A 16,854-nucleotide genomic window follows, 5' to 3' on the forward strand; every position below is an offset into this window, starting at 1 on the left:
TTTCAATTCCTTGTAATTTTCTCTTAGGCGAAATGTATGGGCAATTGATGAAGTAAAACAAACACTTGATGTAAATTCTTTTAAGGCATTGGACCATCACAAACCACCAGAACACCAGAAGTGTTGGATTGTATTAGAAGGAAGTGAAAAAGAGGAAGCGGCACTTTAATCCATAGTTGTATTTTCCTAATGACTTTTATCCCAAAACTACCTTAACAAATGGTTTGGCTGAAGATTAAGCATTTTTGTCATAGAAGCCTCTGCTGAATATTTATCAATAACCATCCCCATTACAGAGTTATTGTAGCTGCCCATCATTTTTGTACATTGCTATAAGGATGGAAAGTTAATTGGTTAATTAAATCAATAACCACACCTGATTTTAAAAGAGATTCTATTTTTCATTAACCCAGTATTGAAAGCGGTTTTGTAAACGTAAATCAAATCACTATAACATAAATAACTAAAGTATAAAGGTTGCATGTTTCATTATTTCAGATTTGAATATCAAAATTTTACTTACAAGCAACACTGATCTCATTGTTATCTGTGACCGAAATGATTAGGATGTCATTTTAATATCCTTCCATTTTCTAAAAATTGTTTTTAATCAAGTGAACGATAACAGAGAGGTGAAGTTTGTTCTCACAACTTCAGATCGAACTTGATATTACATGAAAAAATGATACAAGAAGAAAACTGAATAAGTCTACATTCCAAAAAAAGGTTGCCTCCCAGTGGTCAAATGATTGATGTTGAACATTTTAAAGCATGTTAAATGGCATTTGCAAGGTCTGCAAGTACCTGTAAATTGCAGTGAATTTCCTTTTAAATGGAAAAGAAATAGCATTTAAATACATCTTACTTGGGATTAAGAATTATAAACTAGACAGTTTTTTTAGTGTTACAAATGTATAGCTTTTGATAAACCATGTGAATCTGTCAGACATGTCTAGGCCTTATTCAAAATTCTCTTATGCAAGATGTGCTTTGTTGTTTGTTAGTGCTATTTTCTACAAATATTGTGTTGAGTAAGTGCAAAATTTAGCAAATATGCATTTGCAGCTGGAGCTGTTGATGCAAATGATTGTCAGTTAGTCTTTATTTCTTGTAGCACCTTTCACAGAGATCATCATTATAAAAGCACTTCGAAAAGGATATATTAATACAATGTAACACATAACAAATAATGGTTAAACAATAGAACTATTCACTGATTTGTATTCTGGTATGAAATCGTATAGGGAAAAATGAATTGAGTGTATATTCTGGGGTATATACAGGAAAAATTATTTTAAAATAATTACGTAAAAGGATAACAATTTCAAGATAAAATTTCAACATTTTAAGTGAAACATAGGAAAAAAGTTTCAAAGGTCAGGTGCAACCTATGGAAATTTCCATTTTTCAATTTACAATGGTACGAAAAGATCATCATCAAGAGATCTTGCCTGGCTTGTATGTATGTATGTTGTATTCTGCAGTGTAAGAATTTTACATGTTAGTATTTGAATGTGATTTTTATATTAAAAAGGAAGCTAATGGAATTTCCTGATTGAAAGGTAATGGGATTATGTTTTACTCAAGACAGTGTCATCAATTATTTGTACCTGATGCAATTCTAAAAATCTGACTAAAGTATTTTCATAAAGATTATCTTTAGCTGCTGAAAAAATGTTGAATGAATTTATTATTTTGGCACTCTGTTTATTGATATTTAAAATGCAAACAGGTAACCAGGAAAGTGATATTTTTGTAGTGCGTGTTTTTTTCATTACTGCAGTATATTTGCTGTGATACACCAAAACTTTTGTAATGCTACATGACCAATGAACCAAAATTTGAACGAGATTTTTTTTTTTTTTTTTTGGATTGTGGCCATTTTTATGTTGTTTGTTTAGAAGAGTGTGTGTATTCTTGCTGTTAAAAGTGATTACCTTAACAATATTGTTTGCTTATTTTGCTTTGATGTGTATGCTTACATTTTTACATAAAATAAATTATTTTTATGTTAAAATACATTTTTTTCACATTTCACTTTGTGACTTTTGGTATTGTTTTTACAGTCCTTGCATATAAATGTAATTTTGTGGCTCATTTTGAAGACAGAGGTTTATAGTATACATTAGTGGAAGAAATAAGATGACTTTTCAGCATATCGAGGGCACATATGACTGATATTTCCAACGTGCGCATCTTTATATCTTGCTTAATTTGTTCCATTGACTTAGTAGCTCTGTCATACTTGTGAAATCTAAACTTTTACATCTTTTTTTTAATTGCTTAATTAGCTTTATTTGTGCACATTCACCCACACTTGGACACTGGAGGATATAAAAACAAAACAAATCACAAGATGTGTGCAAAGTGTAAGATATTAAAAATTATATTAATAAACAACCGACTTCCAGATATACACTAAGATGTTATTCACCACTAGAAGTCTCCCTAATATTTATTGTTTTATACAGCTTCACTTCTTTATTTATAATATTACACTTTAGTTAACTGATATTACATTTACTATTGTTTTGCTATGTTTAAAACAAAGATACCAAATCTAAAACTGATGCCTTCCTACAGCATATTTTTAGGTCATTTCTAAGCATAATTTATGTGTGTGTGTGTGTGTGTGTGTGTGTGTGTGTGTGTGTATGTAATATATTTGTGTGTGTGTGTGTGTGTTTGTTTTTTTTTTAAGATATAGATTGTACATTTTCTGTGTAATCTTTGTTTGCTTCACTGGTGCCTAAATATAAACTCAAGCTATCCTTATTTTATATACAAGTTACTTTCAGAATAGAACCTAATTCTAATGAATTATAGTAAAATTGTTTACTTTTTTTTTTTTTTTGTAGTTGGAGGCCAATGAAGGGATCTGCTTAGATTCATATAGCAAGCCAAAAACTAGAGAATGGAAACTCCCATACACTCTTTCAATATGAACTCATTTTGACTTGCCAGTTAATCTAATGTGTGCCTTTCAGTTGTGGGAGAAGCCGCACATTCTCTAAGGAAAATCTACACTAATGAACAAAACACAAACTCCAAATGCCCAGGCTGCCCCATACCCATGGGAAGGTGAGGCAGCAGTGCTGAATATGGAGCTATATGAGCTGCTTATAATGAAAGCAATGTATAGCAATATTGTCTTAACTGAAATAGATTTGCCTTCATTTTTTTCAATATTTTGAGTTTTTTTTTTTATTTAAAAAATGAGTGCTAATATTATTTTACATTACTACAGTTGCTTGTACAATGATTATTTTAAACATGATTTTTAAAAATATTTTTTATATTGTAAATGCATTTTTATTTTTATTAATAGCAGCAAACACTGAAATGTAATACTTTATGAAACTAATGTTTATGAAGAGCTATGGTATATTTACAAGAATAAAAAATAATATGTAAAAAAAAAATTCTAATGTGTAAAATACAATTTAAAGGAAATGATTCTTCAAAGGTAATATTTAGGTTCAGAGCAGAACATCTCCATTAAAAACAGTTTATGAAGTATATCTGAAGTGCAGATCATGCAGACAACAGTATTTTAACCCATTTAAAACACTGGAAGAAGCGGAAAACTCTGACAGATCAAGTAAAAAAGATATGCCAGTAGTAAAGGTGACGGAGGTACTGTATGCTGTCAGTAAAACATATTTCTGAGGTAGTACTCCTTTGGTTTGCTATAGGAATCTAAGTTCAGAGAACATGTCACTTGGGTCATAACAGTTCCGTTGGCATACACAGGATGTAATCCACAACATTTCCCATCTGACGCTTCCACCATCTGTACAGTTGAATTCAACAGGAATCATTTTAGACTTGTTGGGAATGCAACAGCGCTTGTCAGTACAAATGCCACAGTATGTGGGTTTGTAGTTTTTGATGCTTGTACATCCAGACAATGCAAATTTCTCCGGTTTACTTGACTGGAACTTAGGTTGGCATGTTTTTCCTTTTGGTATCTGAAAAAAAAAATAAATTCTGCATTAACAAGTGTTTAACAGTGTATGCTATGCATATTATCTATATTCAATATATAGACTATATTGAAATGTACACTGGTGATTGTAAAGTCTAGAATTCATCTAGTGAAATGATTGTGTTACATAACATGTCAGACAAAAGGCCTAAGATGCTATAACATTCACTGTAAATGCATCTGTCCTATTTCTGACAATTTTCTTCAGTGACAACAAGCTGAGCAGTCTGAAGCAAACTTCTTTTCCCATTTCCTTTTCCAAATTAGCATATCCTGAGTGGTAATGCCATGTCAGATCACCACTCACAAAGTGAAGAATTGAGTTCTAGTGCAGTGCCATTTTGATGGTTGGCGTGACTGAGATGACTTGTTAATTGTAATGTGGGAACCTAATTTACCTTAATATTCCGTAGTGTATTGTTGTCACAGGGTCTGAGAAAGCACAATCTGCGATCCTTCTTCATTTCACATTTGCTGTTGTTGTTGTCAACCTTAATTGATATCCCCATGCCACAGGTTTTAGAACAGGGACTCCAGGGTGTGCTCTGTAGAAGACATGTCCTCTTCCATGATACAGGGCGATCCCTGTAAGCTACCACCAATATGGTGGAAAAAGAATTGATAAGTAATTATTGCATATTACTGTTCAGAAATATCCAAATAACATAAGTGGTGTACTCTGTGTTGAAGACCCGTGGTAAGTATTAATAATCAAATCTCTTGTGATTAATTTGCACTAACAATATTGGTACCCTTTAAATGTGCCACCATAAAATGTAGGCAGCCTAAAACTGCTGAGACTGCTGCATTCATCACAGTGTAGTTATTCAAGATGAGTGGATAGTAGCCCTGCAGAATGTCACCCCCAGCATCAGGAATGTAGCAGCTTTAACCTTTGAGAAAATACTTGAAATAGCAATATATGAGTGGAACATTCTACTTTATTGGGTTTGTTTTATTTATAAGGTCTACTTGTCAAGAATTGTTCTGACTGTTACTTCCTTGTGACTGAATCTGAGATGAAAATCTTGCTGTCCTTTAGAAATTCAGAAGAGTAAATTTGAGACATAAAGAAAAAATGTGACTTCACTTATAGTTCTGTGGTGTTACAAATGTCTTATCAGTTCTATTACCATGAAAGAGACATGTTGAAAACTTCTACATAAACTGTAAAGCAAAGGAAGGAGTCAAATACCTTACATCTGGCATTGCATCATCATGGAGACTTGAAAAAAGCCTGAACTTAGGCTTTGGGTAGATAACAAATGAGATACCAACGCTACAAAACATGTATGGGAATGTGTAATCAGTATATTCTTCAAAGTAAATGTTCATGTTTTTAGTTCATGCAAATCAGAGTTAGTACTTCAATAAACTAGAATGAAATTCAGAGCAAGGTTTTGGTAAACAGGGAAATGTTATCAGATTCATATACAGATACAAATGAGGAGTGTTCAGTTTACTTTTCATTAAAAATGTGTTGTCATGGTTCTGGGTTACAAATCAAGGGGCTACTCATCTCTCTATTATAAAAAGAAATCCTGTCCCCTGTCCTGATAGTCTAAGATACGTGATCTTCTCTGAAGATAATTTAAAGACCTGCGAGACGAAAGAGACCTGCCACGGTGCGTCTCATGGGAACATAGAACGAGAGTCTTGCAAGACACACCCTACTTACAAGCAATATCAAAAAAAAAAAACAAATCAGTAGTGTAAAGGCAGTCATGCAGCACACACAGGGCTCTCGGTGCATATAGATAGATAGATAGATAGAAAGTGTATAAGGTCAATACGGTAGAAATGAACAGGGTAGAAATGAAACGTCGACGATTAAACGAAGAAGAAAGAAAAGCGCAGAGAAAAGTGACCCTAAACACATGCAGAGCAGGTTAGAGACTATGAAACCAGTGAAATTAGAAAGGCTCAAAAAAAAACAAAAAACGGTGCTATACACATGTGGAGAAAGCTGCGACAGCAGCTACCCCAACCGAACACGAGCAGCGTTATACATCCTGCAAAAAAGAATTCAACCACGCCCGTGGCCAGAAATAAAAGACAGGTATTGCTTTTACATTGTCACGTGAGACCAGGCAGTGAGCCATCATTTTAAAACAAGTCAACAGACCTCTATGCTAGCAGTTGTTGGATTGCTTTTGGCAGGAAAGCATCATGTGCTCGGAGCTCTTAAAACAACGACATGTGACAGGCAGAAGAGGCAGCTAGCAAGCAGCAAAAAGACAGCAAATGATCCAAAGGAATATCCTTAGCGTACGTTCAGCCGCAACACCCTTCACAGCACGAGCAGTATTATACGTCTGGGAAGAAAGAGATGTAACCTCGCGCGGGGCAGGAAATAAAGAAACAAGTATTGTTTTTACAAGTAAAAGTGAAAATAATGCATATGTAACAATTCACAAGAAAATAACAATCTCTTTAAATTGTAGATTGCCTGCCTAAGGTAAAGTCATCCCTGATGAATGGGGACGTGGGAATGAGGGGTCCTTTCATCCGATTAGCGCTATTTCAGATGTGGAATGGCAAAATGGGGAAGGCAGCTTGATGAGTGAGGTCTCCAGGACTTAAAACAAATCCAAATCATATTATGTGATATCATCTAATGTGAAACTCTACTCCGTACTTCTAGAATTTTTATTTTTATACTGTATTGAGGATTTATTCTGTTCTATGTATTGTACTGTACGGCTCAGAATTAAAAGACAATGAGTAAAATGACAAAGTAGAACTTCATAATGACGTTTACAAACGTTGGCGCTAAACACATGCAGAGCAGGTTAGAGACTATGAAACCAGTGAAATTAGAAAGGCTCAAAAAAAAAAAAAAATGGAGCTATACACATGTGGAGAAAGTTAAAGGATATGAAAGTAGGAAAATTAGAAAATATAAAAAAAGAAAGTAAAGATCGCAGTAGCGCAAACAAACAAACTGCTTCATTTAACTATGCACCAGTCTAACTTTGGTTTTGCACAATAATTACTACACTATTGCACCTTAACACTTAATTGTACTTTATTCACGTAATTTTACTTATTTATTATGTTCTACTATACTGTTATCTTTCAATCTATGACTTTTTGTTAATCTAACTGATATTCTTCTAACTTTGCGCAGTTTTTGATAAGCAGATCAGGATGCATTTCACTGCGTGTTGTCCTGTATAACTATGCATGTGACAAATAAAGAATCTTGAGAATTTCAAAAACGGAGTTTACCGCACATGCATTTATTGGTTACTTTGTTAGTGTATATTTATTTATCTGTCTGCTTATTTAAAAAGCTACATTTACCCCAAGAGTCAAAAACGTTCTGTCTAGCCCTTGTACAAAAACCTAGACAAAAGCTGGGGTATCACCTTGGTAACCCCATGTACCTTTGGAACGGTGAGAGGAAAATAGCACGACTTTACAGACAGGAGTCCAATGCAGAACTCTACTTACTTTTTTACTTTGTAAAAAAAAAAAAAATATTAACTGCTGATGATATAGATTGTTTTGTCTGTGCTGAAATTCCAAACAGAGAAACTTGTCCTGACCTCATTAAAAAGATTCAGCATATTGGGACTCGCAAGATTACAAATATTGTTTTTACAGAAGTTATGAAATAAAAGTGAAACTAATGAAATAGCAACAATTCAAAGAAAAACAAATCTTAAAAGTGTATATCCGGAAAACCAAACACGGGGGTTGGCAAGCAGGGGGCGAAGCCCCCTAGTATTATATAAAAATATTTTTATGCAGTCCTGTCAGGGTGCATTGGTGTTAATTTGTAATGTTGAGTTTCCTCAAAATGTGTTCAAAAACATACCAGAAATTATGGACTGCAGGAAGGAAAACTAAGACCCCATTACCTATACAATCGGAAGCCAAATTGCAAAGTATATTAATATTGGCTATAATCCTGCCTGAAAAAAATTTTAAAAAAGAAAATAAATTTAAAAAAGAAAAGATCGCCAGCCACTAGAAATCCATCTTCAGACACAGATTCCACTATTGAAGTTATAAAAGTTTGTGGCATATTGATTGCCAGGTAATGAATAAGCTAGAATTGTCTGCATTAAAATATACAGAACCACATTATTATTGAATAAGATGACTGTGAGTTCCACATTTTATATTTCTGTCAAATTAGAGAATTTACGGTAACAATCTTTTATCACATGTGAAACTGCTCAGAAGATTGTGTACATCATTACTAATATTGACTATCTCTCTCACCCCTTTGTCTGTTCTAGCACAACAATGGCTACCATCACATCATCCAGGTTGATGCTGCACTTTGGTGGTGGTTAAAGTGGCTCCCCACTGTCTATGTAGAGCACTTTGAGTAGCTAGAAAAGCACTATATAAATGTAATCATTAGCTAATAGTATTGCAGTGATAAGCATTATTATTTGCACATTTGTAGTATTCTAGTTACATGCTTAACCCGTCAGTGGTCTATCCTCCATTCAACCACCATATTCTTTGCAGAAAAGTGTCAAGTGTCCAGAGATGTAGGTGAGAGGTCTAGCAGTGCCACTGCTTCTACAGCTTTAAGGTTATTTAACTGGTTTAGAAACATGTAAAACTGTGTATTTATGAAAATAATGCTTTCATAAAATCATGCCCATCTTTTTATTCTGTATTTCTTAATTTAGCTATCAAATATATGTGCCTTATGCCACAGGAAAAGACTTCATTACTCTAGGATGGGGTCACCATCTCCAGTCCTGGAGGGCTGCCTCAGGTTTTTGTTCTAACCCAGTTGCTTAATTAGAAGCCAGTTATTGCTCAAGTGACATTTTTGTATGGCTCGTTTTAGTTACTCATTCGTGAAGGTTCCAGAAATGCATTCACTGTTTTAACTGCGTGTTTTTGTAACCAGCTGCCAGTTACCAATGAAGCATTTACTGTGCACCATCTAACCTGGTCCAATTTACACATGTATGCTCATCTTGGCGTATCTGTTTTATAAAATATTTGGAAAGAAATGGAAAAGAAAAACTGATCTTCTTTCAGGCCACAAATCATTTGGACAATATTCTCAGAAAAAACAAAATCACAATATAAGAATGGCTGAAAGCGCATAATGAAAACATTAACAAGCCATAAAATTTAAACAACTTATTTTATCGAAAGAGAATTGACTTCTAATTAAGGAATCGGTTTGAAATTACTGTTGTGTTCCATATACCTCGGAAGTCAGATGTCGGAGATTGGAATGACATCACACCCAAACTGACTCGAGTGAAATATTTCGGAAAACCAATATGGATGCATCCTTTGTTGTGATTGCTCCATTGGAAGAAGTATCAGTTGATAACAATTCATTACATGATATTTTCCATATCCAAAAACTGTAGCAACATGTCCACAGATAGAAAGAAGGTTGACAATACTGTGCTTATGACTGATATAAGACACAAATAGACAGAAGTGCTAATAAATGGTATAGTACTGCAGCTTTCACTAAAGATTGCAGTATATGCTGTCATTTTGGAGTGATGTCATAGAAGCCAGACAAACTTAGACTTGATGAACGAACCCCAAGTTTCTGAGTTGAAAATCTGACTTAAGGGGATGGTCTAGCTGAAAATTCCAACTAGGAACTACCATGTGGCCCTCTAGGACCAGACTTGAGGAACCCTGCCATAGCGAAAGGAAACCTAGGCCAGCGGCACAAGGTAGGAATCACTACTAGGTGAAGCACCAGGTCACGTTTACTTGCAGAGGGAACATGTTGCTAGTGAACCTAGGAGTGTCCCTGGAGAAGCACCGCACACAGAGTCAACAAATGAACTAGGATCCCACTCTTTGTACATTCTGTACTGAGAGTGACATCCAAACTTTCTGTCACCAATTTTTATATTACAAGTTATGCTAACTGAAGCAAGAAATAGAAGGTACCCACCTGGCATGGCTCTGTAGGCTGTATCCTGCTGATGTTTTTTTGGTTGCTTTACAGCAATTAGATGGGCAGGTTTTTCACTCTCGCTAGGAGCGTTATACTGGATCATGGCGAGTTTATGAGTGAAGGCAGGTGTACAGCCAATAGCACCAGCAACACACATGCATTTGTACAATGGGCTGGGCTGAAAAGCCTGTCCGTTCAGATAAAATTCACCTTTGAGTTCACATCCTTCTGCCATCATATCTAAGGGACAAGGAAGAAGTTTGCAATGATTATCTTACAGCAATTTAACATTCTACAAAAAGAAAATTAATTTAAATTTTTGACTAAAATAAAATCCATCCATTATTTTTTTAAATCCAGTAGGTCATGGTGGCAAGACTTTATTCTGGTATCATGGAGTACATGGTGGGACCTTTCCGTAACAAAGCATACCATTCAGATACATTCTCATATTCTCATTCTGAACCTAACAACATCCTTTAACGCGTCATACTGTATGTTTTGAGGTGTTTTTTATAAAGCTATAACGGGGAAGAAAAAAAAAACTCTTCCAAGCTTTATTATCCGCATGGCAATAAATAAAGAAAATATAATTCTGTAATTTTGTGCTGCTCAGCTGTCTAGTTTCAGTTCTGCCTTTTATTCATTTTCAGCTTTTTTTTCTCTGCTGATTCAACCTTTCAGTGTAACATATGATTGTTTCTACATGGCCGTGTCAGCAACTCTGAGGGAAAATTTAGTGTGAAGGTCTTAAGCGGCCATGAGAATTCATCCTGTTGGTAAGGAACATACATTTTCTGATGAGTAGATGTCAAACATTTCGACAGCCAGCTGCTGCCGAAGTCTTTAAGAGGTGTGAATACTCATGAATGTTGATGCTCATGAATGTTGATGCTGAACCAGACCAGCTCCTCCAGTTATTACAGGAGGCTGCATATGCAGCTGAAGTCACAACTATTTACATACACTTAGGGTGAATTCTTTAAAACTCGCTTCATAACCCCTCCACTTATTTTATACTAACAAACAGCAAATATGACATACTAGTCATTTAGCCCGTTACAATAACGGGCGCTAGAACAGTAGTGCTTAAATATTAGTAGGAACAGTCTATATTAAATGGCAAGGGACTTTGACCTCATTCTTTTTGTTGGTCGTATTTTTCTTTCTTTCAGCCTTTCTTTTGTTGATGTTTACTTGCTGAGCTGACCGTTCTTTGTGGGCTGCCGCCGTGTATTGTGTGTCTTTAATTTTCTGTGACAGTAATACTGTCTTGTACGGCTCTATTCAATAAGGGCGCGCACAAAAAGGCGAGCTTCAAAAGGGTGACTTCAATTAGTTCTATTCAATAAGGGCGCGCACAAAAGGGTGACCTCAATTGGGCGCGGAGAATAAAAGTGCACATAAATAAAAGCGATCTTCAAAAGGGCAACCTCAATTGAGCGCCGAATAAATGTGCGCGCAAATAAAGGAGCGCTTCAAAAGGATGACCTTCAGAGCAAATTAAATTAATTGTCCTTGATTATGCTAATAGACCGCATCTCGAATATCTACTTGGCATTGCACATAATCTACAGCTTCAAGTGTAACTTGCTTTCACCTTTTTATACATTCAGTCATTGCCTTAATCTAATTTTCTGTAATTTTGAAAACAACGAAATATAGAGAGCTTTAGAAATAGTTCGTTAGAAGTAGTTCGTTAGAAGTTCATGCATTAATTAACTGGATGTTTTAATATTCTTGCTTTCACCTTTTTATACGTTCAATCATTGCCTTTATCTAATAAATTTTCTGTAATAATTTTGTTGCGTTTGCCTTTATTCGCTGCGCCCAATTGACGTCACCCTTTTGAAGCACTCCTTTATTTATGCGTGCAGTTATTCGGCGCTCAATTGAGGTCATCCTTTTGAAGCTCGCCTTTTTTTACACGCGCCTTTATTCGGTGCTCAATTGAGGTCGCCCTTTTGAAGATTGCTTTTATTTATGTGCGCTTTTATTCGCCGCGCCCAATTGAGGTCGCCCTTTTGAAAGTCGCCTTTATGTGCGCACCCTTATTGACGGATACCACTTCAATTGAGCGCGGCGAATAAAGCCGTTCGTAGATAATTTAGTTCAAATGGCTCTGGAATATGTGAAGAGCAACAAAGGTGCAGATCTTTATTTACGAGCACCTTTATTCGCTGCGCCCAATTGAGGTCGCCCTTTTGAGGCTCGCCTTTTTGTGCGCACCCTTATTGAAGGATACTGTCTTGTACGTCTGCTGGCTTGTACGTCCGTAACATACCTTTAATTTTCTCTGGCGGTAATACAGGCGTGCACCGTGCCCCGCGCATGCGCACTTCACCAGAAGACACCCACACATGGACACCTGGACGCACATAGGGATTTTATATATATAGATAGTTTAAGTGCAGGGCAAAAGTAATTTTTTCCAACAATGTTCACAGAGTATTTCACTTTTTATTGACGATATCACAATTCCAGTGGGTCACAAGTTTATATACACGTTGTTATATTTGGTAGCATTGCCTTTAAATTGTTTTACTTCAGCCAAACATTTTTGGTAGCCTTCCACAAACTTCTTACAATGAGTGGCTGGAATTTTGTCCCGTTCTTCCAGACAGGACTGGTGTAACTGGGACAGGTTTGTAAGTCTCCTTGCTTGCACATGCACATTGCACATTTCATCTCTTGGACTGACACAGACAGCCTGTCTACAGACCCACATTGTATTGAAAAACTCATCACAAACTTCAAAAGACTCCATTGGACAGTTATCTTATCCAAAGATCTTGCCTATACATTGTTCTCCTCTCTTGCTTAATAAATCTTAGCCTGAAGAGGTCTATTCATTTTTTACATTTAAGATGTCTTACTTAAAGGTTTTACAATGTTGTATCTGTCCTGGTGTCTATATAAGGACAGGGAATTTCAGTTTCTGTATTACATCTTGCCTGTAAAAGGGGTGCGAGTTGCCTCGAAAGCTTGCATACTGTAATCTTTTTAGTTAGCCAATAAAAGATGTCATTTTGCTTGACATCTCACTACATTCATAATGGCTAACATGGTACAACACCCTAGTACTACAGTACTGCCCACAAACTTTCTATCGGATTGAGGTCACGGCTTTGTGATGGCCACTCCAATACCTGGACTTTGTTTACATTAATCAATTTTGCCACAACTTTGGAGGATGCTTGGGGTCATTGTCCATTTGGAAGACCCATTTGAAACTGAGCTTTATCTTCCTTGCTTAACTCTTGAGCTGTTGCTGCAGTATATCTACATAATTTTACTTCCTCTTGATGCCATCTATTTTGTGAAGTGCACCAGTCCCCCCTGCAGCAAAGCACCGCCACAACATGATGCTCCCACCCCCATGCTTGATGGTTGGGATGGTGTTCTTTGGCTTGCAACCCTCACCCTTTTTCCTCCAAACACAACAATAGTCATTATGGCCAAACAGTTAAATCTTGGATTCATCAGATCAGAGAACATTTCTCCAGAAGGTAAGATCTTAGTCCCCATGTGCCATTGCAAACTGCAATCTGGCTTTTTTTATGGCAGCTTTGGAGCAGTGGCTTCTTCCTTGCCAAGAAGCCTTTCAGGTTATGTCAATATAGGACACATTTCACTTTTTTGGGTAAGTACTTGTCTGTTTCCTCCAGCATCTTCACAAGGTCCTTTGCTGTTTTTCTGGGATTGATTTGCACTTTTTTCTGTAGGAGACCAAATGCTCCTCCTTCCTGATGGCTGTGTGGTCCCATGGTGTTTGTACTTGGGTATTATTGTTTGCACAAGTGAATGTGGAACCTTCAGCCATTTGTAAATTGTTCCCAAATGAACAAACAAATGAGGATGAATCTGATTTGTGGATTTTTTTTCTGAGGTCTTGGCTGATTTCTTTTGATTTTCCATTATGTCAAGTAAAGAGGCAGTGACATTTAATGCTAGGCCTTCACGTACATCCACATGTTAACTCCAATTAGGTTAATTGGCTAAAAGAAGCTAATTGTCTGATTGCCTAAAGGTTTGACATCATATTCTGGAATTTCCCAAGCTGTTTAAAGGCACAGTTAACAATGTGCTTGTAAACTTGTGACCCACTGGAATTGTGATATAGTCTATAAAAAATGAAATAGTCTGTCTGGGAACATTTGTGAAAAAATTAGTTCTGCCCTGCACAAAGTGGATGTCTTAGACGATATGCCAAATTTATAGTTTATTAGAGTGAAAGGCAAGGGCTACAGGGCGGTAGTGAGACCAGCTATCTTATATGGGTTGGAGCCGGTGGCACTGACCAGAAAGCAGGAGACAGAACTGGAGGTAGCAGAGTTAAAGATGCTAAGATTTGCACTGTATGTGACGAGGATGGATAGGATTAGAAATGAGTACATTAGAGAGTCAGCTCAAGTTGGACGGTTGGGAGACAAAGTCAGAGAGGCGAGATTGCGTTGGTTTGGACATGTGCAGAGGAGAGATGCTGAGTATATTGGGAGAAGGATGCTAAGGATAGAGCTGCCAGGGAAGAGGAAAAAAGAGGAAGGCCTAAGCGAAGGTTTATGAATGTGGTGAGAGAGGACATGCAGGTGATGGGTGTAACAGAACAAAATGCAGACTACAGAAAGATATGGAAGAAGATGATCTGCTGTGGCAACCCCTAATGGGAACAGCCAGAAGAAGAAGAAGAGAAATATAAAATCTGTGAAGGGGCTATAAAGTGAGTTTTAAAGAATTCACCCTAATTTTATGTAAACTTCTGACTTCAACTGTATGGAAGTTGATGTACAGTCAATAAATTGTACTGGCTTGACGAAACAAGGGAAATTTTATGTCCGAGTATCTTTTTTAAAATTGTAGTAAATGATAATGTATGCTTGGTGTTCATCTGCTTTGCAATATTACTAAGCACATTAAATTAATATAATGAGTAATCAGACAATATTAAATTATGCAAACAAATCCATGGATCTAATTTGTAGAAAATGCTTGATCCAGCTAAAGGGTTGCAGAGAGCCGCTGGTTGTCATGACCCCATGCAAACTTGGGGTCAGACTATTATATGGTACTCTTAGAAAATGGTTGAATGGGCATTTGGTTAAAAAAATACTGTTTAAACTGTTATCTGTAAGTAATATGTTAAAATATTTTCGCTGTTACAGTGGTAGCTCTGCTACCTTGCAGTCAGGAGACCAGAGTTCATGTCCCGGATCGTCCCTGTGTGGAGTTGACATGTTCTCCTCTTATGCTCTGGTTTCCTCCCACAATCCAAAGACATGTAGGTTAGGTGGATTAGCAACATAAATTGGCACGTGTGTGTGAGTGAGAGAGTCTTTGCCCTGCAATAGACTGAGATTGTTCCTGCCTTGCATCCAAAGCTTACTAAGATGGTCTCCAGCCCCTTGCAACCCTAGTCAGTATTAAGCCGGCTTAGAAAATGGTATGGTATGATATTTTCACAGAAGTAGCCTTATCCAAGTTATATTAAGATGCAAAGAAGTGAATATTGTTAACAACAGCAATGAGACTTGTCTCAAAGTCATTCTAGTGTTGTCTTGGCTGTATGCTTTGGGTCATTCTTATGCTGAAAGTGAACAGTCTGAGGCCTTGTGTACTCTGGAGTAGGTTTTCTTCAAGGACCATTCTGGTGGCACTCATCTTTGCCTCAGTTCTGACCAGTCTTCCTGCCTCAGCCCCCGAGAATCACTCCCACAGCATGATGTTGCCACCACCATGCTTAATTGAGATGGTGGTATTAGGCAGATGATGAGCAGAGTCTGGTCTTCTCCAGACATAGTGCTTGGAGTTCTTCACAAAGAGTTTAATTCATTTGTCTCATTAGAACAGAGGGTCTTTTTCATCCTGTTCTGAGTCCTTCAAACTGTCATATGTATTTTACTCAAAACAAATTTCCATCTAAGTAGTCTACCATATTTGCCTAATTGATGGAGTGTTGTAGAGGTGGTCATCCTTCCGATAGATTCTCCCATTTCAGCAGAGGACTTCTGAAGTTCTGGAAGAGTGACCATTGGGTTCTTTGTCACCTCCCTGTCCAAGGCCCTTCTTGCCCAGTTACTCAGTTTTGGTGGGTGGCCAGTTCTAGGAAGAGTCCTGTGGTTCCAAACTTCTTTCAATGCAGTCTTTGAGGCCACTGTGCTTCTGGGAACACTCCAAGCTTCAGAAATGGTTTTGTACCCTTGTGCTTTATCAGAATTTGATTGCGAAGGTCTACAGAGAGTTGCTTGGCCTGGTTTTTGTCCTGACATGTTGTGTCACCTTATACACACAGGTGTGTGCCTTTCTAAACAATGTCCAGTCAATTGAATTTGCTGTTTGTTGGACTGCAGTCAAGTTGTGGACACATCTCAAGCAGAATTCAAGAAAACAGGAGTGGCGCAGCAAAGGGTCTGAATACTTGAGTAAATGAGAGATTTCAATTCTTGATTTTTAATAAATTTGTAAACTTTTCTGGAAACATCTTTTCACTTTGCCCTTATAGGTTATTGAGTGTACATTGAATGCCAAAAATTTCAAGTTTATTCATTTAAAATGAAGACTACATCCAAACATTTTTATTAACAAACACAGACATTCGTCTCTGTTTTTATCTTTTATCCACACTTTCCTGGTGTTCTTTATCATGAAACTGAAGACTTTTGAAACCGCTGTCCAGAGCTGTATGTTTTTGAAAATGGCAGCTCAGCGTTGCAGTGCATGGTTGGTTGAAAATGGAGAGAGTTTTGAACACACAGACTCTTTAATCACGCTCTGAGTGGTCTGTGCTTATTACTCGACCCTTCCCTGATTGGAATGTGATTGTTGGGGCTCCTTATAATGCCATAAAATGTCACTGTACTCGCATTGACATGACTCCCAGTCTTTATTCTTAGCTGCTTTGCTCGCCTTATACTAAAGCATTACACTCAATACCAATTCCAACTCACTGTCATTGTGG

The 16,854-nt window shown here is 36.9% G+C and overlaps 2 protein-coding genes across 3 annotated transcripts in view; one reads left to right on the forward strand and one right to left on the reverse strand.

Annotated features, from left to right (window-relative positions):
- Positions 1-3,372, forward strand: part of tube1 (tubulin, epsilon 1) — a 35,998-nt gene extending 32,626 nt beyond the window's left edge. Inside the window, exon 13 of one of the 2 annotated variants that reach the window (XM_028797582.2) lies at positions 2,859-3,372. The gene's annotated coding sequence lies outside the window, so the exon portion shown is untranslated. Of the gene's footprint in view, positions 1-27; positions 2,025-2,858 lie in introns of those variants that run through there. The other variant, XM_028797581.2, reaches the window with a different exon arrangement.
- Positions 3,373-3,422: 50 nt separating this feature from the next.
- ccn6 (cellular communication network factor 6) overlaps positions 3,423-16,854 on the reverse strand; it is a 37,695-nt gene continuing 24,263 nt past the window's right edge. The window contains exons 3-5 of the mRNA XM_051925253.1: positions 9,897-10,139; positions 4,387-4,580; positions 3,423-3,971 (exon numbers count right to left, since the gene is read on the reverse strand). Of these exons, the coding sequence (XP_051781213.1) occupies positions 3,690-3,971; positions 4,387-4,580; positions 9,897-10,139 (719 nt within the window). The 3' untranslated portion in view covers positions 3,423-3,689. The remainder of the gene's footprint in view (positions 3,972-4,386; positions 4,581-9,896; positions 10,140-16,854) is intronic.

This window comes from Erpetoichthys calabaricus, chromosome 3 (genome assembly GCF_900747795.2).
Source record: "Erpetoichthys calabaricus chromosome 3, fErpCal1.3, whole genome shotgun sequence".
In the NCBI taxonomy this organism is placed as follows: domain Eukaryota; kingdom Metazoa; phylum Chordata; class Cladistia; order Polypteriformes; family Polypteridae; genus Erpetoichthys; species Erpetoichthys calabaricus.